The sequence below is a fragment of the Anomaloglossus baeobatrachus genome, chromosome 12, assembly GCF_048569485.1.
Source record: "Anomaloglossus baeobatrachus isolate aAnoBae1 chromosome 12, aAnoBae1.hap1, whole genome shotgun sequence".
Lineage (NCBI taxonomy): Eukaryota > Metazoa > Chordata > Amphibia > Anura > Aromobatidae > Anomaloglossus > Anomaloglossus baeobatrachus.
In genome coordinates, this window is record NC_134364.1 from 61,306,773 (window position 1) to 61,332,692 (window position 25,920).

The 25,920-nt window shown below is 42.1% G+C and overlaps 1 protein-coding gene across 3 annotated transcripts in view; it reads right to left on the reverse strand.

The window, feature by feature from the left end:
* KIF26A (kinesin family member 26A) overlaps window positions 1-25,920 on the reverse strand; it is a 214,439-nt gene that overhangs the window by 10,762 nt on the left and 177,757 nt on the right. For all 3 annotated transcript variants that reach the window (XM_075329916.1, XM_075329914.1, XM_075329915.1), the window contains exons 6-12: window positions 14,528-14,737; window positions 13,635-13,728; window positions 12,934-13,196; window positions 12,508-12,691; window positions 10,035-10,194; window positions 6,527-6,689; window positions 1,153-4,363 (exon numbers count right to left, since the gene is read on the reverse strand). In XM_075329916.1, coding sequence (XP_075186031.1) covers window positions 1,153-4,363; window positions 6,527-6,689; window positions 10,035-10,194; window positions 12,508-12,691; window positions 12,934-13,196; window positions 13,635-13,728; window positions 14,528-14,737 — 4,285 coding nt within the window. The remainder of the gene's footprint in view (window positions 1-1,152; window positions 4,364-6,526; window positions 6,690-10,034; window positions 10,195-12,507; window positions 12,692-12,933; window positions 13,197-13,634; window positions 13,729-14,527; window positions 14,738-25,920) is intronic.

Consider the following 25,920-nt stretch of genomic DNA (forward strand, 5'->3'; position numbering starts at 1 on the left):
AATTGAAAGGCACGCTTACAACAGGCTAAAAAAAAGTATTTATGGCAATTGACTGGTCCGCTTCAAAGGGAATCTATCAGCAGGTTTTTGCTATGTAAGCTAAAAACAGCAAGCTGCAAAGGTTAACACATAGAATTCAGGAATGCCTTTCTTATCAAGGTTTGATCTGTTATTTATTAGCTGTTTGTTTAAGCAGCAGGACCCTTATCATTGCTTGGACTACAATATCACAGGGCAGTCCAACATGCCCCCTCCTCAGATTGAGGGGTACTTTGCACGCTGCGACATCGCTAGCCGATGATAGCGATGCCGAGCGCGATAGTACCCGCCCCAGTCGCACATGCGATATCTTGTGATAGCTGCTGTACCGAACATTATCGCTACGGCAGCTTCACACGGACTTACCTGCCCAGCGACGTCGCTCTGGCCAGCGACCCACCTCCTTCCTAAGGGGGCGGGTCGTGCGGCGTCACAGCGACGTCACACGGCAGGTGGCCAATAGAAGTGGAGGGGCGGAGATGAGCGGGACGAAAACCTCCCACCCACCTCCTTTCTTCCGCATAGCCGGTGGAGGCAGGTAAGGAGATGTTCCTCGCTCCTGCGGCTTCACACACAGCGATGTGTGTTCTGCCGCAGGAACGAAGAACAACATCGTACCGACATTATGGAAATGATAGACACTACACAGATCGCCGATTTACGACGCTTTTGCGATCGTTTATCGGCGCATCTAAGCTTTACACGTTGCAACATCGTTACTGGTGCCGGATGTGAGTCACTGTTGATTTGACCCCGACGATATCGCAGTAGCGATGTCACAGCGTGCAAAGTACCCCTAACAGTCAATGTACAATCTCTATTGAGAGCATGGTGCGGGTAGGACAGCACTCTCAGCTCTGATAAATGGCTAAATCTAAAAATTGTGATTGTGTCAGAACGGCTGCAGCCCGTAATCCAAGTGATACATCATTGGATTCAGGATCTCTTTGCCTAAATCATGCTGCTCTCAGATAAGATAGCAAAAACCTGCTGACAGATTCCCTTTAAAGCAAACACAAACGTATATCAAATGACTTAACAAAAATCATACAGTACATCAGTTCGGAAAAAAAAAATCTTTAGGTAGGTTTATAAATGTAAAATTCACATTACCTCTTTTCTTTGGAGACTTTAAACTCCTCAGTCGTCCAGAAGATGACAATCCGCTTTCACTCATCGAGTCATGGGCTGAGGATGCACTTCCGGTGGCTTCACTATCCCGGATCATGCTTTCGTAACCACTGCTACCGCTGTGATAGAAGAGGGCTGTCCTTCCCATTGCAGGAGGAAGCTCTCCACTTAACACACTGCTGTTATCACTGCCATGCCCGCTGCTATATCTCTGAGGACGCCTTGGGGCTGTTATTTTACTATAAGGTGAAGGTAGAACGGGAGCCTGAGATTTTTCATCACTAAGATTAATACCACTGTCATTACCACTATCCGAATCAGTTGACCCCCGGAAGTGGCCAATTTTGCTAGTACCACCAGATGCCAACTCATTTACACGGTTGTTTGCAGCCCTTAATGCTTGCTTTGTACCCATAATGGTTCCTCTCGGAGGTTTGGCATTAGCACTTTGAACAGATCTCGAACCTGCTTTTCCACTTGGTGGTATTCCAGAACATTTGCCATTTGACTGATTAAGAGACTTCACAGAAGAACTTAGAGATTTTGATCCGTTGGGTGTAAGGCTGCGGTTTTTGCTTAAACTTGTTGTAGCTTTCTGAGAAAGGGAACTTTTTGCCTGGTTGGTTTTGGTAGAAGAGCTGCAAGAAGGTGGTGAGGTAATTGTATTAGATGCTGGTGGATTGCCAAGTCTAGGTACCGTACGGCCGGCCTTACTGATACTATTGATACTGCTGTTATCTCTATTTGTGGTTGTCCTTGAGCCAACAGATGTTAGACTATCACATCTCTCGAGAGACGTGTGGCTTCCATAGCGTTGAACGCTTTCAGACTTGTTGGATTTAGTCTTTAAGCTGGACACTGCTTTGGGTAGGGAATGGTCACTTTTAGCAATTCTGCTGTCAAGTTGTGTTTCCGAATCTTCTTCTAAATTTAAAGTGGACCTGCTATAATCTGCTCCTTCTAATCTGCCAAGACTATTTGAGTGAAGAGGATTATTTTTATGGTCTAAGCTTGACTTTCTAACAGGAGGAGCAGGAGGTCCAGTACCACCCGGTCTTGGCAACATACTTGTCTTCTGCGGAAAGGTCTTCCTAGCTCCTGAAAAAGTCGCATCTGGGGCTCCTTTTATCCCATGCTCCGTTTGGGAATTGTAGCTCGTTACTACACCTAATGTTGTGGCACCTCTCCTCAGTTGTGGCACTTTTGTGAGCGGCTCACTCTTTTTAGTGGAAGGTTTAGGATCCACTTCACAGCCATCCACCACCCGCTGTGAGCATCCCAGGGTTGTTTGGGATTTTGTAGCCTTAGGCATATTGGTTTGTGCAACTTTTGAGCTTTGTTTGAACTGATTGTCTGTGACCAAAGTGGATGATTTTGCAGAAAGTGTCTGATTTTCAGTCCTTCCTTCAAAGGAATTATCCTGTCGCACTGTCCATGGGTCTTCAAACATGCTTTCTTTGCATGTCAATGGATTAGCATGTGTTGTGCTTGAGGTAGACTTATTTTTCCGAGGAAGACTTGAATGGATCGTTTCTACTGAAATTGTGCCCCAGGTGCTACAAGCTCTAGGGTGGCTAGTTGCTTGATGAGCAGTTGGCATAGCTTTGGTTAGCTCAGAAGTCTTAAGGCTCTTCTCATTGCTGGCATATATGAGACTGGAACTAATACTGTCATTGTCCATTTCAGAAAAGCAAAACCCACTATCGTTTAGGGAATTTTTTAGATTTTTGCCAATGTGAACATTTGTGTTGCCTGAATCCAAATCCAGACATTCCACAATTTCATCATCTTTATGAGATGAGTGTGGAATTAAAGTGTCGTACGTCTGTGCTCCATCACTTTTAATTGTACAGATACTCACTTCACTCAGCCACGAGCTTATAGAAGAGCGCCTGCTGCTGATTGTGCATTGCTCCTCGGCTAAGGGAACTACAATGTCGATATTGACACCAGCGGTGGTTATTTGTGAGGTGTAGGCATCAAACTCATCATTAATACTGCTGATAATACTAACTGGTCTAGATCCTGAAGCAAGGGCCTGCAGAGAACAGTCGCTGTTAAAGCTAATGATGCTGGATGGTCTACCGCTATCGAGAATCCCACCTATGGACAGTTCTTCAACAACGGTGAAAACAAGTTCATCTTCTCCATTAAGCTCAACAGGCTTCTGCAGTGTTACAGTCGTGGTCACAATATCACGATCAAACCCCTTTCCTTTCACTGCTGAACAAAACCTGCGTACCTCAACTGGGCCAGATGGTTTAGGAGTGCTTTTCATAACCGGAAATGTGCTGCCTAGTAAATTGTGCTTGTCCTGGTTCCTTAATCTGCTCATTCCGACAGGAGGCGTCCTGACACTACTACATGGCTCTAAGCTCACTTTTGAGTTGGTTTGAGGAGGTGGGGGTGCAGGACTTGGGAGAGGTCTTTTTGTAAGGAGGCTTTTTTCCCTTACTGATGGATCAGTAGATAATTTTGGTTGTTCCATGAATTTGCCGTTAATTGGCAACAGCCCTTTTTGCCTTTCTGTGATTGTCAACTGATCTCCTTCTGAGACATAGTCCAAATGTGCAGTTTCAGCTTTGGCTTGTGTTTGAGGATGCTCTTGTGTTAGCTGAGGTGACATTGTTTCCGATCCTGAACAGTTGTATGGAAAAGCGGATGAAATATTACTGCTCTGTCCTTTCCTGGGTGACTGTGGCAGTTTTTCTTGCTGTGGCATAGAAGGTATATTTTCCTGGTAAATCATGGCTTTTGTAGCAAGGGCTGATGAGGCAAGTTCTTCATGGAGGAACCTGATAGGATTTTCACTGCCATCAATACATTCAAGTCTCTCTTGTAGCTCGGCAAATGTGTTGCATTTTAAGTGATCATTATCAGAACTTCGAAGACTGGATAAATTATCTTTGCTCTTTCTCTTGAGAAGTGAAGGGATAATGGGGACAAACTCCGGAGGACCTTCGTTATCGGTCAGATCTTGGTCAGATAAAACCGCCCCATTTGGACCAACGTAGATGACGGTATCACACGACTGCTCACTGCTGGAAGAATAATCTGGATCACTGTGCATTCCAAGAGCAGGAAAATCTGGGTCAAGTACAACTGTCTTTGGGTGGAAGGGTCTCATGTGGTGAGGTCTTCTCGCTCGGCCTTCTTCACAAGAGCTTTCTCCTCCAGATGAGCTGGATGCATACTAGAAAATTAAGAAAAGGACAGTATGCTTAGAATGTGACAGCTGCAGTACTTAAGATCATCCACTCCTTCTGAGTCAAGTGGAAACTTATCTAAAATCCTAATTACTCGCTTCTTCTAACCACTACTGGACCCCATCCAAGCAAGTATCCACAAATACTGCAAAAAACTTAACTATCTCTTATAAATAACCTACTGCGTCTGCAATCAATCATCCATAAGAAAATGATAATGTGATAAAGAAATGAATTACAGATATGGGTGAGACATGGGTGTGATGGTTTGGACGTTGTGCATTCGTGAAGAGCTCTCTGGGGCCTGTATAACAGGATATGTATATGCTTATTATTATGCTTTGCTTATATGGCACCATCACATTTCATGGTGCTTTTACAAAGCACACAATCATTGTACTCTTTGGGGCTCACAATCTAAATTCCCTATTGTTATGTCTATGGAGTGTGGGAAGAAGCTGGAGAACACGTAGGAAACCGAAGCAAACCTGGAACTACAGCGCTGCAATGCAACAATACTAACCATTGAGCCACTGTGCTGAATTTGGGTCTATCCACACAGCAGAGACTCCATGCATTGCTGTACAGATATCACCGCCTTGTGTCTACAGGTAGATTTTTCCTCTAAAAGCAAAGCTTCTAGCTTCTACAGGACAAAAGCTTCAGAGATGGAGCATGCCCCAATTATTTTTTCATTGGAAGATTGGTGGCAAAGTTACAGTAGACTTTCACCACACTTAAACGAGAGCCCTAAATCAAGCCACAATGTGCATGAGACCTTAGTGTACGGGATGTGGTGAAATAAACTATATATGACAATTTGGTGATTAATGGGCATCTTGGGGTGCACATTTATCCTAATGTAAGATTAATCCGAATTCAGACAGTTTTGGTGGCACTTGTGTTACCACCTATCATGGACCTGTGCTTTAAGTCCCTCACCCTTGTCCACTAAACTCTGTTGTGCTCCACGTCAAGCTTTGAAGCTGGCCTGGCATGATGCCAGGTTGTCTTCCGCCTGGGCCTATATAAGGCTCAACAAGTCATCCACCTGTGTTTTGCTATTAAGGCTTCAGTATTCCTAAGACTCTTAGTTTCTTTGCTCACCTCAACCTGCTCATTACCTGTCTGTGGTCTCCAGGACATCTCCTGCCTGTCGCTTCCAGTATCTCAACTACATGTCTACGGTCTCCAGGATGTCTCCTGTCTGTGGTTTCCAGTATCTCAACTACCAGTGTGTGGTCTTCAGGATTGTCTTGTGCCTGCCTCCAGTTTCCAGTATCCCAACTACTTTTCTGTGGTCATTACGACATCTCCTGCCTGCGGTTTCCAGTATCTGAACTACCTGTCTGTAGTCTCCAGGACGTCTCCTGGCTGCAGTTTCCACTATTCCAACTACCTGTCTGCTGTCACAACGACGTCTCCTGATTGCGATTTCAAGTATGTCAACTACTTGACTACAGTCTCTATGATGTCTCCTGCTTGCGGATTTCAGTATCTCAACTACCTGTCTGCAGTCTCCTAGATGTCTCCTGCCTGCCTGCTGTTTCCGGTATCTCAGTTACCTGTCTGCAGTCTCCAGGACGTCTCCTGCCTGCCCCCGATTTTTAGTATCTCAACTACCTGTCTGGAGTCTCCATGTCTACGGTTTCCAGTTCCTCAGCTATCCATCAGGCATGCCTCACCCGTCTGCTGCGCTCAACGCCTGTGGCTTGTGTGCCCACCAGAACATTGGGCCTGGAGGATCCATCCCACCAGTTCACCAGTTGAGCCTAACAACTTGCCTCTCATCCAATGTAATGTATGTGGTGGTGTCTCCCCTGATGGCAGGGGAAAATGGATAAGGCTGATGGATTTCAACATGTCTGATCCTTTTGTCCCTACCAAGTATAAGATGCCACTTGAAGCTATCAGTTCTTTACTCCCTCCACCCCCCATCAGAGAACATGTATGTTTTGCCAAGCCAAGTGTACATTAATATAGGATGTCGGGAGGAACAGCTGATGGGTGTATGATCGGTAAAGTTTATGGCCAGGCTTAGGGATGTGTCTTTCCAGAAAACCTCTTTAAAAGTCATTTATACAGAATATAATTTATCCAGCACATAATATATTTTCCTCCAGTCGGTACAATAGAGAGAACAGACTAACCTTGGATTTTTTCTTTTTCATTCGATGAATCCTTGAAGCGAGCTGCACGGTGGCGAGGGATTCTGGGTAATTTGATGGAGAGTCTGAGATGTGGGCAATCATCGCTGTTCTGCAGTTAATATTCCCCAGAGATTCCCTCAGGAGCATAGTTAATTTGCTGTCCCTATTTAACAAGGGGGGGAAAAGGCGAATTAAAATTCTGCACCGGGCATTTGGAGACATTCCTTTTTGTTATTTCAGTATTGAAAGGGCATGCCAACAAGCAAGTAAAAGGATTACATTAAAAATACCAGCTGTTTGCATTGCTATAAATGACAGCCAGTTGTAATTTAACCTGTCCAGTCTGCAATAAACTTCAAGGCAACTTAGCCAAAGCCCTTGCTGGCAACTAAGGGATTAATTATTTCCATTTTTGACACCAGTATTTGCAAACAATTCAAGGAATGAAGCAGTTAGTTGGTGCTTATCATAATCTGGCCGGAGAGCGGCTCGGTGCACTCGAGGAGCCTGCCGACTCAGCAGGTTTACAAGAACAAGATACATGGATAATGTTTTGTTTGTTTTTTAATTTATAATGTTAATTATAATGTTTATAAAATCTATAAATATTTATATATCCAAGATACCATATACAGTTCCAAAAAGCCCGTCCGCTACCTTATAGTGGACAACGGAAAGAAAGGAAGACTATCCAAGATACAAAATAAACTTCCAAAAAGCACGTCCGCTACCTTATAGTGGACAAGGGAAAGGAAGGAAGACTATCCAAGATACAATATAAACTTCCAAAAAGTCCATCCTCTACCTTATATTGGAGAAGGGAAAGGAAGGAAGACTATCCAAGATACAATATAAACTTCCAAAATCCCCGTCCGCTACCTTACAGTGGACTAGGGAAAGGAAGGAAGACTATCCAAGATACAATATAAACTTCCAAAAAGTCCATCCTCTATCTTATTTTGGAGAAGGGAAAGGAAGGCAGAATATCCAAGATACAATATAAACTTCCAAAAAGCACGTCCGCTACCTTATAGTGGACAAGGGAAAGGAAGGAAGACTATCCAAGATACGATATAAACTTCCAAAATCCCCGTCCGCTACCTTACAGTGGACTAGGGAAAGGAAGGAAGACTATCCAAGATACAATATAAACTTCCAAAAAGTCCATCCTCTATCTTATATTGGAGAAGGGAAAGGAAGGAAGACTATCCAAGATACAATATAAACTTCCAAAAAGCACGTCCGCTCCCTTATAGTGGACAAGAGGAAGAAGGAAGCAAGATATTAGATCACCAGTTATTTTTTTTTTAATTTATTTATTTTTAATTTTGCAATGTTTTTTGTCCATTTCACGACCTCTTCACTAAATAAACATCAGAAATCGAATTTTTACACCGGCCACTGGGGCTTTTTTTTTTCCTTAGACTCAAAATTCCTTTTGTTTTAGGAAATTCACACGTAGATTAGCAGCAATAGATGTATTCTATGATGTGCTTTGAAGCCTCTAATGAGCATGTGCAAAAGTCATTGGGAATGGACTTGTATTTAGTAGCATAGATAAAGGGATCTTTAGAAAAAATATTTCTAAAAATTCTTTATAATATGCTAATGACAGCAGGGACTAGTCTCAAGGGTGTTATTTCCCTTGGCTACTCGGCCCTCTTAGCATGTGAGCACGCCCCAGTGAGCGTGCTGACATGTTAATGAATGCACAGAGTCAGAGGTATGGTTGATCTTACCGCTCTCTGCTGCCATCACCACCCAACGCTGGATTTCGGCTCAGATTTCAGGCTACTATGAAGCTGGGTATACGCGTCCTGGCTTCAAACTGGTGTAGTGCGCATGACCAGAAGTGTCTGGGACAATCTGATCTTGTGCTCTGAGCCAAAAACCAGCAGTGGCAGCAGAGGTGAGAGCGACCATGTCTCTGATGCTCGCATTCATTAGCATGTTGGCAAACCCAGAGGGGCCGCCTAGCCAAGGGAAATAATGCCCAGGGGACTAGTCCCTGCGCTCATTAGCAGATCATAAAGGATCTTTGGAAATACTTTTTCTAGAGATCTCTTTATCTATGATACTAGTTACAGGGACTGCTAGGTAGGGATTAGCAAAATGCAACCAGAACTGCGGCAGCGATAGAAGTTGAAGATGCCTTAGGTCGAGTATAAGATGGTGGGCAGGGGACTTAGATTAGAAGCACCACTCCAGCTGTGAAATAAAACAAAACAAAAAATGCTGGAGTGATGCTTTTAATCTAAGGTCCCTGCCCCTCTTATTGTACTTACCCTACAGCGTCTTCATATATTTTAAGCATCGCTCTGATTCTGCTATGTAATCTTGTGACTGTAACTTCTGACTGGCCAGAAGTTACATCACAAGGTCTCAATGTAAGTCTATGAGAGCCAGAACGAGGCTCTCATTGACTTATACTGAGTTGTGACCTCCGGTGCACTCCATGAAACAGATCTCAAATCGCCGGTGACTGACCGGAGAGGCAACAATAAAAGATGAAGAAGGTGGAGGGTGAGTATTACATAGTGGGCAGCGGGCTTAGATTAGAAGCACCAGTCCAACTGTAAAATAATAATAATAATAATAAAAAAAAAAAAAAGTGGTGCTGTAAAAGAAGAACCTGGTTTAAACAATGGGTAATATTATTTATGATACAATCCCTTTAATACACTGTGCACTTAACAGATATTATACAGTGGATGCTTCATTTTTTTGTACATTTTTGCAGCTTTTTTTGCAATCCCATCACACACTCTGCAGCACATTACTGGGAATTTATTGCTAGCAGCCAAGACCCGACGCTGGGAGGGTTCTCTTCTTTCTCCTTTTTCCAATGTGGAGCAATTAATCATCAAATTTTTTAACCTTACAAGAACATTACGTGTTGTTTCTTTTCCACTTTGCTGCCTGATAGAATAATTACACCTTCAGATTCTTCTTTTTTTGGACCCAGTAGTTATCAGTAATGTTTGATTGATTGTCTTTTTTTTTTCTCTAAACTTGCGCTGCACATCTATCAAAGATCTATAGATCATGGAGGTAGAGGTACCTGAGGACTTTAAGGAATACCCCTAACAAAACTGTACAGACTGTTAGGGGGAGGACCAAAATAATTGTAAGTCCTCCATATCATAAATCGTGGTATTGAGTAGACGCCCCGCTATAGCTTATGCCACCATGGGCCAAACAGTGCATATGCTAAGGATGTTGAGTGCTGAGGGGAATGAGGAATCTAAAAAAATGACCCTTTGCCCATAGTGACAGAAATCCTTACTACAGCTCTCCCTTTCCTATAGTTAGCTTCTTCATGTTCAGAAACTCCATGGGCTTGCTCCTGAGTACTAACAGAGAATGGGTGATAGAGTTTAGGCTACCATTTGTGATTTTTGAAACAGACAAGGTCAACCCAAGCTCGGAGATGTCCGAATGGATCACAATGACTAGTGACCTAGATGTGTCCAAGGACTCTAGTAGACTTCAGGCACGCCGGACTAACCTGTATGGGATATGCTTGGCACCGTTCACCAGAGCCAATATGACATTCCCCAGAGCATTCAGAGATAGACAGAGGCCTCCTCCTGCATCACGACTTTTACTCAACACTTTTTCACAACTACCAAGGTCAATAAGGTGCAATCGACTGCGTCCACCCGACACTATGAAAGAGGAAAAACACCATATTTATGATAGAAAGTTAGAGTTGTAGCAACATTAGTTGAAACATAAAGCCATGGTAAGCAACAGAGATGGATTTTGTTTCATGAAACCATATGAATTTGTTGGCTTTACGGTGATAATGATGTAAACATACTACAGCCATCAATATTTGCTCCTCGATATCTCTGGAGGAAAGTGCAGCTCTTGACCTTTCCGTACTTTCAACCTTACAAAGTTCAGCTATTATTCCAACCTACAGCCACTTCCTTCCATTTCTCTATTCCCCCAGTACACATAAACCGCCTGGAAATGGCATTTCTGCTGTTCAGAGTAGGAAGCGCCATTGTTTTCCATGAACCTGTTTAATTTTTTGTGCACCTGTAACATGCAGCAAATTTATTGCCTCTTAATGCAAAATCCACATTTGTTCCATATGTCCAATTATAATCATGGGGGAGCTATTAAGAAAAACCCTCTAAATTCTCCCTTCCTATTGCTGGTCCTCGCCATTGTGATACAAAGGTCAATTAAGTTTTTTCAGGACGACCAAAACAATGCTGAGACCGACTCTGGATCGGGTTGAATTATGATCAATCGAAAATACAAAAATTTAAACAAAAAACAACAACTAAAAGAAAAAAATCCAAACACCACACCCTTCCACAGGTTATCCCTCAGCCCTATGCACTTCAATAATACAAAGTTGCAATTGCCAAACTCAACTATTGAAAAGTCGTGGTGTATGGATTAGCAAAGGGTTGGCAGAAGATTTGTCGGGTGGCCACATCAGTCTGTGGCTTCCTACCTTAGTCTTCTTTGGTATCTCTTCTGATTATTAAGCCAGGCATGACGCCATGCTTGTGTTATGCCACAAAAGTGAAGTTGCACAGAGCCTACAAATCAGAAGAGGCACCTGGGATTTTGGCAGGTCGGAGGAGATACACAGAGCTTCTTATTAGAAGCTTCGGGCTACTGACGTGACCACTAGACCAGGGTCCTGCAAATCTCTATGCTCATTTCTAGTGTGGAGCCTAAGTTTTCTAATTTTGGACAACCCTTTTTTTTCCAAGATAAAAATTACTACTCATTAGTGATGAGCAAATACTAAAATATTCGGGTTCGGGATATTCGTACCAAATACCGTGTTTTTCTAAAAATAAGCCCTCCCCCAAAAATAAGCCCTAGTAGGAATTTTCGGCCTTTTCAGAGCAAGGCTTAAATATAAGCCCTAGTCGCGGTTAAATAATGAAGTGTCCATGCAGCTAAAAAAGTTAAAGATACAACACGACACTTCAGACAGCGGACACGCCCAAAAGAGAGAAGAAAGAGAGAAGACCCCACGATCATACTCGCCAAACGGGAGGACCTGTAGAAGATCGCACACTCACACGCATCAGATCGTACACCCACACGCATCAGATCGCTCACCCACACGCATCAGATCGCACACACATCAGATCACACACACAAACATCAGATCGCACACCCACACACATCAGGTCACACACTCACACATCAGATCGCGCACACACACATCAGATCGCGCGCACACACACATCAGATCACACACACTCACCACATTCAGCGATACCAATTGCTTCTGGCTGACAGACAATCCTGGGATGCAGTGCGGCTCCACTGCCGAGTCCTCCATACTTTCCACTGTACTGTGTCCCATCTTCCCCTGCCGGTCGGAAGCAATTGGTATCACTGGATCTGGTGAGTGTGTGTGATCTGATGTGTGAGTGTGTCAGCCAGAAGCAGAGGAGCACCATACCTGCTGGGAGCGCCCATCGAGGATCGCAGGGGGACCTAGAAGCCACAGAGACATTCTGGGTCTGGTAAGTATGAGTCTCCTGGGAGACTGGGGGTCTGTTTTTTTCTGTGGGGGTAAACTTACCCCCAACCATGTTTCCCAAAAAATATGACCTACCCCGAAAATAAGCCCTAGTGATTTTTTTTGAGGGGAGGCAAAAAAAGGTATAAGACAGTGTCTTATTTTTGGAAAAACACGGTACCTAGTAGTATTCTAGTATTCTTCACAAACAACGAAGATAATGAAAGTCAATGGGGAATCCGAGCACTTTTCTTGAAGATTTACCAGAAAAATGCTTGGGTTCCCATTGACTTGCATTATGTTCGTTATTCGCGACAAATACTGAAATAGTACGAATATCCAGAACTCGAATATTTTAGTATTCAATCATTACTACGACTCATTGGGTCAACTTTGGATATTGGATTATTAACAGTACTAGAACCTTTTGAGATCCAAGAGCTCAGGAATTGATTCATGTTCCTTATATACGTACTTCCTCCTTTTCCACTTTTTTCCATACGATACTGGTATATATGAAGGGTGAAAAGCATGTGCGAGTTCCTCCTGTCTTCTTCCTCACAATCCACCTTATTGGTACTTCTTGCAGCAATGGCAGCATCAAGGAAGTGAGCAGCTTTTTCTGCCGTCGGGGCTCTGAGCTCACTCTGGTTTTGAAGCTGAAAACACAGAGAAAAAAAATCACTTAATTAGGATGAGGGTGAGCTTTCTTTCTCAACTGCTGAACTCTCTCGGGCAATCAGAAAAACAAATATGGATGGCTAGGGACAAGGGATTCTGGCTTTTAGGCAAGAGAGGGATTCATCAGATCTATAATGGCTGAAAAGAAAGAGATTTGAAACAAAGTCGGAGATTTGGAAATAAAATGTATAAATAAATAATCCATGGAAGGTTATTATACCTGAGTTCCACATATTGGATCTTCTCGGAGATACACCCCAGGGGACTGTCCGTCCTGAAGGCTACCAGTGGCTACTTCTGCTAATAAATCCTTTAGGTTTTCATCTTTGCCATAGATTTCGACAGCAGATACCCGGATCGAGAAGCGAGTTCCAGTCTTTTCTCTCCTCTCGTTGATTAGTTTGAAAAGCCAGGAGATTGCGCAGGGTATAATGCCGAGGCTTTGTGTAGAAGCATCTTTGCCAATCATCGTATAAGTCTTACCTAAAAGAGAAGGCGCCATTAGATGACAATGGAGTCATCTCGATGTAGAGTCAGCCATTCATTGTCATACAAATCTCCATCTGCAAAGCTATAAATACCACCGCCAATTCCAAGAAAATCTGGAATCATTTTCTTTCCAAGAATCTATTTCAGCTTTTTGAGAAGCAACAATTTGTCTTTTCATTCGCTATGAATATAGTGATACGAGTACATGACGGGGCTATAATGTAATGTTAATACAGTGATCTACAATGTTTAGGAATTTTGACAATTTCCAATTGATTTCGTAACATTGGAGAAGAAATTAATTGAGGCAAGTTTTGTGACTAATTAAAAGCTATACCCTATTTGTATTCACTATGTTTGCTGAACCAGATACCGACAGCATGTAATTAACAGCCTGACATATAATTAACTGTAACAAATCTGGGAGCTTACCAAGCTTGACATGACCAAAGCAAAATATGCACCCATCTGCACCATTCACGACAGACTGGATCACTTCTGCAACAGTCCCGGAACAAACTTCAGCCTAGGGGAAGATCAAAAAATGTACACTGCCCTATTAGTACCGTGTTACTATCATGTACCTGAGCCATCTATTGTGATTTTCATAACAGGTATGATGAAGGCATCTTTTCAATAATTCTTCAATATAATAGTATAACATAATGAATCAAATTAAGAGTGAAGGGCTCCATTTCTACCCAAACTTAAGGCCCCAATACATATTAGATGAAGATTGGCCAAATCCACAATTTTCGATGAGAATGGCACATATTAGGTGTATGGGGGGCCTTCTGATTCAATCCACAGCAGATAATGTGGGGCAGAGATGGATCAGGCAGTTGGAATTGTTAATACACAATCTTTTTTTGTACATATAACTTTAAGCCATTGACTAAGGTGTTTAGCAGTGGCTTTTCCTCTCTGTGTTGAAAAAAATAGGTTCTTGGCCAAGCCATAAGGAGGGATAGATATCTAATGAATGTTTGGCCAACAGCTTTCTCATGTATATGGTCATCTTTAGCCATGAAGAATGTGGCGATAAATAAAAGTCGTAAAAGCTTCTCCCACAAAGTGAGGAAGAAGACTGGTCATCTTAAAGTCATCTTCCTGTCCTCACCATGAAGAATGATGGGCTACACAAAATATTTAAGTGGTATGACCCAAAGTAGGGCTTATTTTTGTTTAATATGCAACCTTCATAATCCCAGGGTAACTGCTTAATAGTCAGATTTACAAGATTTGTCCAGATACCATCAAAACAAGCCAGACCATACCAGGAGCAAACTATTCTATCCTCTAATGTGCAGATGGCCTTGACCTACCTGAGAAGAGTCTTGAGGGAACACAGAATCGAAGGCAAACATCTTTGGAGCAACAGCAACGGCTCTTCTGTGGCCAGAAATGGAGTAACCACAAGTTGACGGATCATATAGAGTGACCTGTTTTTTCCGTGGGTCAACTTTTAAAAAGGACATGGACTCCGATGTGTCATGACTTCCTTGAGAAGGACAGATTCTAAGCATAACTTTAACCTGAAAAAAAAAAAAGAGATCAACCACAATGTTTTAGAAAGGAGAAAGTAATATACTTAAGCACGTAGCCTATAGTTTTGTACAGGCATACTCCTAAAATGTCTTATTTTGTGAGGATAGTGATAGGTTGCACTCTTGTTCAACTCATAGAATTGATCCTACATCATTAAAGGATGGTCTGCTTTCAGTAGAAGGGTTCCCTAAAGATAGGTGGATCACAAGTATAGCTGTAACCTATGGAGGAATCTGCAGAAAGTATTTAATTCCTCACAGCTCCTCCGCGGGTGCAATGAATCAATGGGTTGTCCCTTGTCATGCTGGGTCCATAAGTGCACAAAAAGTGGCCCTGACTTAAGGACTTTTATTCAGTATTTTGAAATAGGATATTTAAAAAAAAAAAAAAAAAAGTATTTTCTAAATAAGACCTCTCCTTTAAAGGGAATCTGTCAGCAGGTTTTTGCTACTTCATCTGAGAGCAGTATGTTGTAGGCAAAGAGATCCTGAATCCAATAATGTATCACTTAGATTACTGGTTGTGACCATTCTGACACAATCAGAATATTTAGATTTAGCAATGTAGCAGAGCTGAAAGAGCTGGCCCCACACACACCAGGCTCTGTATAGAGATTGTACATACACAGTGAGATGTCAATCAGAGGAGGGGGCATGCCGGACTGCTGTACGCATGACATTGTAGTCCTAGTAATAAGAAGCCCTACTAGTTAAACAAACATAGCAAATAAATAACAGATCGGATCTTAACAAGACAAGCATCCCTGAATTCTCTGCATTAACCCCTACAGCATGCTGTCTTCAGCTTATATAGCAAAAACCTGCTGACTGATTCCCTTTAAGGGTAACATGACCAGATTGCATTAGAAAACATTCCCATGAGTGGGTGGAAAATGGACTTTCTGTTACAAGGTCTTTACACTTTTTATTAGTCAAATGTGAATTACAACATCGTAGTGCATTCCCATAGTCCGTCTTTAACACGCTGTTTTATAGAATTAATCATCGTAGAAATTGTAATTTGTAAGGTCAAACATAGCCTGCAATCTCATCTTCAGAAGTCGCCTGGAGCTTAAGTGCTGAATTCTATATGTTGTAAAAAGACTTTATAATCTGGAAGGAAAAAGGGATGTTGGATCTGCATTACCGCATGTGGTCAGGAAAATGAATGAGCAGAAACTCTCAAGTGTATATTAAAGAATGAAGCTTATGCAGCCGCCGTCAAAGGAAGTATTCCACCGCCATCTGATTTACATGTACTTGGGAATCATTTTCTTTTACACTTACATCTAAGTAGCCAATTATTTTTCACTTGCTATAGTCACTAAAAGTATTCTGTGAACCGAATCTGAAGTGATGAAAAACAGGATGGATAGATAGATAGGTAGATAGATGGAGGGAGGGAGGGATGGATGGATAGATAAATGGATAGATAGATGGATAGATAGATGGATAGATAGATGGAGGGTTAGATAGATAGATCGATAAATGTGTAGATTGATAAAAGAATGGATGGATATATGAAGGGATGGATGGAGGGAGGGATGGATGGATGGAGGGATGGATAGATGGAGGATGGAGGGATGGATAGATAGATGGAGCGATGGATAGATAGATGGAGCGATGGATAATGAAAGGAGGGATGGATGGAGGGATGGCTATATCAAAGGAGGGATGGATGGATATATGAAAGGATGGATGGAGGGAGGGATGGAGGGAAGGAGGGATGGATAAAAGGAGCGATGGATAGATTGATGAAAGGGAGGATAGATAGAGGGTTGAATAGATGGATGGAGGGATGGCTATATGAAAGGAGGGATGGATACATAGATGGATAGATGAAAAGAGGGATGGATAGATATATTGATGGGTAGATGGATAGAAGGAGGGATGGATACTCTAGCAGCCAGGGCCCACCTGACTGATGAGGCTACTAGTAATCTGTGGCGGTCAGGTGACTGAAAAGGATGAGATGACGTCTTGGTTAACCTCTGACCCTGATACAGACCCATGTACTCAGCACTCAGGTGACTGATGGGTATGACATCAACTCTTCTGGACAAGGCGGTAATTCCAAGTGTGCACAGTTTTTATATTTTTTGACAACCCATGAAATAATTTGTCTGTCTAACCACCTAGATGACACGCTCAGCCTTGATTTCAGCATCTAATCAGTTGAGCGTCTATTCAGTGATTGACAGTCTTCCCTGTCACTGAGTAGGACCGACTACTATGGGATTTCAATGAATAAAATTCAATTTTTACTGTATCTTTTTCATCAGACCTTTATGTCACTCTGCTCAGCTTCTCATAGTGTCCACAGACCGGACTGGATGTGCACTGGGACAGGTTCCCTTTAAGATTTAAAGTTGTGACCAGTTTCTGTTGGCAGAATATCAGGGACGCTTGCCTTAAATAATGGATATAACAAGGATGGAAGCAAAGAGAGAAAATCCCAGAATATCCTTCCATCTTGCTGTATTGCACATGCCTCCTTCGCTTGTCTGGACACATAATAAGACCTCAGCCTCGCGGTGCACTCCTCGCCCCGGGGCTTAACCTCTGGCTACAGAGCAAATGAGAAGAAGGAAAGTGGAGAGGGCACAGGACAAAGCAAAGAATAAGGAGGCAGCAATTATCTATAATGATTATTACCGGGGTGTGAATACTTTATTTTATCTTCTTTAATTGCACTATTGTTTAACCTCTGCAGAGCCAACGTGCTGACCTAATATAACATACAGGGTTTTGCATGTTTTTATTCATTTTATTTTTTTAACGCTTTTTTTAATTACAAATAAAAATGTCCATTTTTATTAGCCATATTTCAAAATTCTCATCGAGTGAAACAACATCGGTCAATAAATCACAGCAGGGAGGGGGGTTTAATTAATACCATACATATACCCCTTTTTATATATGCTAATACCTCTTGACTAGTATACACCAGAGACTATATTCTCATATCTCGTGTTTTTTTATGACTGTGTTATGCAGGCACCAAATTTATCTCAAGTATCTTCTATATACATTTAATTACTTGCTCTATACTTGGAGAAACCCAGATCCCCCCCAGCAGCCCATCTGTCTGCCTTGTAATATATGCAGAATTAAGCTCCAAGGTTGCGTGAGCTGGTTTTACATAAGAGCGCTCATTGTGGAAGGTCACAGGTCTAAAGGTGCACTTCAAGCCCAAGCACTTTGTTCATAAACCGCTTAACATGTTGATAATAATGCAAAGCCCAGCAGGTTTATTTCCCAATAAACAAAATGTTTCTACTTCACGTTCAACCATAATCAAAATAGGTCTAAATTTGTGCTATCTGCAGTCACCACTAGAGGGAGCATAGGAGTTAACTGCATACACTGAGCTCAATAATAAAACAGTAAGCACCCTCTAGTGGTGACTACTAGAATCCAATATGGTATCCTTTCACTTTGTTTTATTACAGAGTTCAGCATCAAAAATAGCTATTAAGTAACTAATCTATCACGATGACTATGGGATAGCGGAGAACTGGGGCTCTTAAGCTGACTCTCCAGTTAGGGGGACTGCTATCCCTACTCTCAGGTATACTCCTGATGGTCGAGATGCCTGAGTTTCCTTCCTGGCCCTGCTCCAAACCAGTCAAGATCTGATTCCCTCACCCTTTCTTCCCAGGGAGAGATGGAGCAGAAATGTATTGAAAACCACAGACAAAGACAAACAAGGCAAAACCAAAACTCTGTCACACAAAAAAGTAAAGACAAGGAGGAAAATAAGAGCAGTAAGAAAGCTACAAAACAATAATATTTATTCATTTATATAGCGCTATTAATGCCACAGAGCTTTACATACATTGGCAATACTGTCCTCACTGGGGCTCATAAGCTAGAGTCCCTATCTGTATGTCTTTGAAGTGTGGGAGGAAACCAGAGAACTCGGAGGAAACCCACGCAAACACAGGGAGAACATACAAACTATGTGCAGATGATGTCCTTGGAGGGATTTGAAATAAGAACCCCAGTGCTACAAGACTGCAGTGCTAACCACTGAGCCACCATGCTGCCTGAACTGAGGAGCAGGAGGAAAGCTACAAAAAAAACAGCGGTAAACTCCACAACCGCACCAAGCAAAGAGCACAACTTTCACCAGAGAGTCTGGGACACCACACCTCACAGACCAATATAGAATAAACTATAGATGGCATTGGTAGAAGGATTCAACCAGCATAAATAGGAAGGGAGCAGATGTGATGGGTTTCCTCACAACATGTGATTAAAGGAGGAAGCAAACGAGCAGAGATTAACTCTTGCTAGTCGCCTATGAATCAGCACACAGCAGGTTGATGCCTGAGTCTGCCTGTGTTGATCCCAGACACCAGAGAAACCATCGGGCAGAGTGTCAGAATCTGCAATCTGAACAGAGCCCAATGCCACCATGACAGGCAGTGATGTTTGTGCAAAACTCCATGTGACATAATTCTGATTCATTTTAAGCTGTTTTGCATTTTGATATTAATATCACTCTACCTCATAGTTCGGTGAGAACTTTTATCTACGGCAGGAAATCCTGGTTAATGATCTGCCGCAGGTACCTGTGCTGAATTCATTAACCGATGTTTAAAAACAATGATTTCATCCGGTAATTAGCTCAACTCGAAGTAATTGCGACAGTAAATTAAGTGGGAGATTCAGGAGCAGAGTGTTATGTAACAGGCGGAAAGGATTATCTTGCAGCATCTTCAGGGCAGTGTAAATTAATATTGCTAAATATTGCGAGGAAAATAGAATGATTTTACATTATGTCTAACCGAAAAAGCTGGCAGCAGGGGGCGACCTTCTCCTTGCTGCCTGTGATCCTTGACTTGCACATGTACATAGAGGGCAATGAGAGCAAGGTCAATAACCAGGCGCGTCTCTATTCTGTTGGACATGCCTTTTGTTGGTTGGTGCTTTAAGCAATACTTTTTAGTGACTATATGGTATTCCCTATAATATATAGATACAATGCCAATATGTCACTGAAGACAGGGGCGGACATACCATTGGGCCCTAGTGGTAAGGATGGCCCATTTCTATTTACAAAGCAGGTGGATTGTGTATTTGCATGAGCTCTTGGGCTGCAAGCGGCCCATACATTCTTCTTGCACAGGGGCCCTTTTCTTTCTGTGTCCACCAGTGACTGTAGTAAGATACCTAGAAAACGTACAGTCCAAAAAATTAGGGAGTGTAGCTGTTTTATGTGCCCCTGCCTTTTCACAGTTTTAGACATAATATGCAGAATTGAGGGTGCAAGCCCTGAGTGCTGAGACCATCGAGGCCAGTGGTGATCAATAGTGATGGGCGAGCGTGCTCACCATTCCTTGTTACTCGATTGTCCATTAGGTTTCTCCGACGTGATTAGAGTACCAATTATAATTGAAGTCAATGGGGCACTTGAGCATTTTCAAACTCAGATGCTCAAGGATCAATCGCACACCGAACTGTGGTGAGCACACTTGCCCATCACTAGTGATAAGTAATGTACGATGTGCGACAGCTCATGATACATAGCCCTGGTCCATATGTGACTCTACACCCCTCAACACTGAATCCATACTGTCTGTAATGTTCACCAGTGATGTTGAAACAGCGAGCAAGAATGGACCCACTGTGCCACAGGAGCGCTAGGCCAAATGTGTATGGGAGAGATGGCTGTCCACCAAACGATGGCCGGCAACCATCTAACTTGAATGGCTGGGTTCAGTAACTGTAGTAAATGAGTAATTGTTATTAAAAAATAAAACGTTTCATGCCCCTGCATGCTCATTGGTCCTTTCAATTCAAGGAAGCGGATGCTACCAAGTTAAGTGTTCATCTCCACATTTGACAACCTGCCCTACTTGGCTTGACTGACATCCCCCAATAGGTTTTAATTGTGTATAATATATACAGTACAGACCAAAAGTTTGGACACACTTTCTCATTCAAAGAGTTTTCTTTATTTTCATGACTCTGAAAATTGTAGATTCACATTAAAGGCATCAAAACTATGAATTAACACATGTGGAATGAAATACTTCACAAAAAAGTGTGAAACAACTGAAAATATGTCTTATATTCTAGGTTCTTCAAAGTAGCCACCTTTTGCTTTGATTACTGCTTTGCACACTCTTGTCATTTTCTTGATGAGCTTCGAGAGGTAGTCAGCGGAAATGGTCTTCCAACAGTCTTGAAGGAGTTCCCAGAGATGCTTAGCACTTGTTGGCCCTTTTGCCTTCACTCTGCGATCCAGCTCACCCCAAACCACCTCGATTAGGTTCAGGTCTGGTGAGTGTGGAGGCCAGATCATCTGGCGTAGCACCCCATCACTCTCCTTCTTAGTCAAATAGCCCTTACACAGCCTGGAGGTGTGTTTGAGGTCATTGTCCTGTTGAAAAATAAATGATGGTCCAACTAAAAGCAAACCGGATGGAATAGCATGCCGCTGAAAGATGCTGTGGTAGCCATGCTGGTTCAGTATGCCTTCAATTTTGAAAAAATCCCCAACAGTGTCACCAGCAAAGCACCCCCACATCATCACACCTCCTCCTCCATGCTTCACGGTGGGAACCAGGCATGTAGAATCCATCTGTTCACTTTTTCTGCGTTGCACAAAGACACGGTGGTTGGATCAAAACATCTCAAATTTGGATTCATCAGACGAAAGCACAGATTTCCACTGGTCTAATGTCCATTCCTTGTGTCCTTTCGCCCAAACAAATCTTTTCTGCTTGTTGCCTGTCCTTAGCAGTGGTTTCCTAGCAACTATTTTACCATGAAGGCCTGCTGCACAAAGTCTCCTCTTAACAGTTGTTCTAGAGATATGTCTGCTGCTAGAACTGTGTGTGGCATTGACCTGGTCTCTAATCTGAGCTGCTGTTAACCTGCGATTTCTGAGGCTGGTGACTCGGATAAACTTATCCTCCGCAGCAGAGGTGACTATTGGTCTTCCTTTCCTGTGGCGGTCCTCATGTGAGACAGTTTCTTTGTAGCGTTTGATGGTTTTTGCCTCTGCACTTGGGGACACTTTCAAAGTTTTCCCAATTTTTCGGACTGACTGACCATCATTTCTTAAAAGTATTGATGGCCACTCGTTTTTCTTTACTTAGCTGCTTTTTTCTTGCCATAATACAAATTCTAACAGTCTATTCAGTAGGACTATCAGCTGTGTATCCACCAGACTCCTGCACAACACAACTGATGGTCCCAACCCCATTTATATGAAAAGAAATCCCACTTATTAAACCTGACAGGGCGCACCTGTGACATGAAGACCATTTCCGGTGACTACCTCTTGAGGCTCATCAAGAGAATGCCAAGAGTGTGCAAAGCAGTAATCAAAGCAAAAGGTGGCTACTTTGAAGAACCTAGAATATCAGACATATTTTCAGTTGTTTCACACTTTTTTGTGAAGTATTTCATTCCACGTGTGTTAATTCATAGTTTTGATACCTTCAATGAGAATCTACAATTTTCAGAGTCAGGAAAATAAAGAAAACTGTTTGGATGAGGTGTGTCCAAACTTTTGGTCTGTACTGTGTGTGTGTGTGTGTGTGTGTGTATGTGTATATATATATATATATATATATATATATATATATATATATATATATATATATATATATATATATATATATATATATATATATCTATATATATACATACATATATATATATATATATATATATATATGTATGTATATATATATATATATATATATATATATATATATATATATATACATACATATATAATATATATATATATATATATATATATATATATATACGTATATATGTATGTATGTGTATATATATATATATATATATATATATATTTCTGATTATCACAAAATCCTGCGCATGCACTGTTGTGCTCCACTTTGGGTACATGCGCAGTGAGGCAGAGAGCATTTGCCTCAGCAGCTTTACTGATGATAAACAAATACTTCCTGCTTCTCTAGAGAACTCCAGCTATCAACCGTCTGACATGTTGACTTTACAAAGAAATTCATTTATATCCATAGTCGCTGGCAAAATTATAGACTGTCTTGTCTTAAGTATAGGTAAAGCCCTGAAAATAGAAGCTTTCCTTGGGAGGACTCTTGAAAATATCAATAAGGACACTTGTAGGAATTTAGGGAAGCAGATACTATGACTTGTGAGAACGTGCACCTTGATTACTACGGAACAGTAATATATTGTGCTATGTCTGACCTGAAGTTATAGGCTGAGCGTGAGCCCCCTGTAATTACAAGTGTTCCCTGGAGAGAAGACTGTGAATTCATTTCCTGGGCGGTGTGGGAATTACTAGTGCTCCTGCTTTGTTTGCCTTAGAGTAATGCCTCGTGCCGCTGATTTCCAAATTAGAGGATTTTTAGAATGCTTGCAATAACAGTATCACCCATGTAAAAGGGTTTACATACCATCTGTTATTCAATGTGGAGTGTGGCTACAAAAACAAGCACCAGAAATTACAAATCCTCGAGTTGATTTGTTTTTCAACGCATGTAACAGCTAGGTAACGTTATGGATTTTGTCACAGGTATGTCACCCATAACAGAGAGTCCTGTAGTTTCCGGCTGTAGAAGGTCGCAGCGTTTGGCTACACAAGCTGCTCTCTGACTTTCCTTTTTTTCCCTGCTTGGGGTTTATCCCTTTCTCTTTAGGACCCTTCAGATTTCCTCACCTTTTTAGCTGTTAATCTTCAGCAATTCCCTTTGTGTTTTTAAATACCCACATTTCCACTTACTTTGTGCTTGTGATAGGTCTAATACCCTTAAAAAGTATTCAATGTGAGCAGTCGACTTGTATGCATCTGGAGAAACTTTGTTGTTGTTGCAGTTCCTCTCTCTGAGTCATCTGGAGATAAATTATTGGTTCACTTTCCTCCTGTTTGTGTTCCCTGTGTCTTCTTTAGAGTTTAGTAGGGCTGACTAGCGCTCATCCCATCCGCTCCCTACCTAGGGCCTATTTCAGGGTCAGCCAGGGTCAGGTATCCTGCTTGGCGCATAGGTGCAGAACCTATCTAGAGTGGCGAGGGACCCCAGGGGTCATCGGTAGGTTTGGTCAGAGTTCACCATATCCCCCTCCCTAGACACAGGGTTTCTCTTCCACCATTCACTTGGTACTTCCCCATACCTTGCAGGATGGTTTTCAAAAGAGTTGTCGTACGTCTTTCTGAAAGTCCAAAATTTACCTAATTTTGCAATTCAGTAGCCCAGGTAAGCTGGCTTTTGTGGTAGTAACGACTGGTGGCCAAGTTGACCCTAAGCTTATATAAAATATTGTTGGATTGAATTTCCCGAAATGTCACGAATAAGGAGTAGAAATCCTGACCGACTAGGTTGGTACATAATCTCATTGTTAGCATAGATGAAATTACAAAGGCCCATTGCAGATCGGACAGTGTGAAAGCTCATCACGGCTTTAGCGCAGCAGACTGTTGTTGAGAAGCGTTGAGTAAACTGTCAAACTGAGGGACAATCTGGCCCTATTCAGGGTTCATTGTCTCCCCTGACTATAATGCTCCACCATTTTCCTATACCTTTTTAGATCTGCACCACGCCATGCCAGCCTTATGTAAAGGGAGCTCACAATCAAGGGTGCGGACATTAAATCAGGGTCACCGGTTATATTGAAGGGCCACAATAGAGGAGCTTGTTCCTTTATATAAGCACTGACGTGACTATGTTATTACAGGCCTCGTTTCAGACCGAATAACAGACCCTGTCATTCAGTTGATTTGACACCAAACCATGGAGAAGGCATCATAAACCCCAGACAGATTCCTCCCCTTGCTGGGGTGTCTAAACACCAAATCCGTGCTATATTTTTCTAAGCAGGCTTTCTTAAAGGGCCAGTCAACCTAAAATACTACGTTCATGGAAGTAAATCACATAAAATTATCTTTTAATATGAAAGTAAATAAATATAAAAATGATAGTAATAAAATATAAAGATAATAAAAAAGGTAAACTTCTAAAAATGTAAATAGGCTTTACTCACTCTTTCTGCGTCCAGTGCTAAGTCTCTGCTATCTGTTATTGTTTGCGGGGCTGACATCACGTCGAGAGCGCTGCAGACAATCACTAAGCTCAGCGGCTCAGGCAATGACACTGGTCTCAGTGATTGACTGCAGCGTGTCGGCGTGACATCAGAGCTCCCCTCGCCCCAGGGAGGGTGAGTAAAGCACAGTTTGTTTGTTTTTTCTAAATCAAACTGTAGCCTGGCAACAGAAATTTTACAAAATTGGAACAATTCAGGATTTTTTCCCTGATTTTGGCTCAATAAATAACTTAACTTATCGAATAAGACCTGCCTGGATGAGTGTTATACTCCAGAATCTGGTATTGGCCCATATTGTACCTTCACAATATTTTAGGCAAAGGACAATAGTCTTGTGAAAATCTGAGGTTGTGGGTTGTATTAATCACGATGCAACAATTTTTATTTTTCCATACACTGTCTAACATCAACCAAAGTCCTTATGCTCTGCAAAACGACAGATATCATGGCGGTAGCGCATGTATCCAGCTCCAATTTATTTATATAGTCCATTCATGGGCACCACACCTGGCCACAGCAACAGATCCTCGCCCTTCCATGTCATGGCACAAATTACCTGCAAACTTGTGTCTCCTCCCTTTTCTACATCTTTTGGGATCAACCCCCCGAGATTAGGAGAGATGATCACATCTCACCCCCTTAAACATTTGTTTAATGTAACTCCATGTATGAAGGAGGGCCGGCTCCGGCCAGTCTGCAGGATTTTGTATCAGGGAGGACCCCTGCAGAGAGGAGCAGTAGACACACAAACCCTCACCAGATGCAGGACAATAAATCCTACTGGAGGCCTGACTGCATTAGAGTCCAGGAGACCAACTAATATGACTCACTGTTATAACCCCTTCCCCTTCTAATTGTGTACAGACAAGTGACCTTAAACTGACAAGCAAGCACATTTCTAATAAAAAAGGCAACGGGATCGACGTAACCAATGCTCAGTGCTGGATAAAGTCCAGTAGTTATTAGTTCATGGCCAGCTCCTCACAATTCTCTTATTAATTAATTTTAAAGGGAACCTGTCAGCACAGATATAGCAGCAGCTATGTAGGCACTTGTCCCCCCAATAAAATATGATACCTTTTTGAAGAGATTTGATGTGC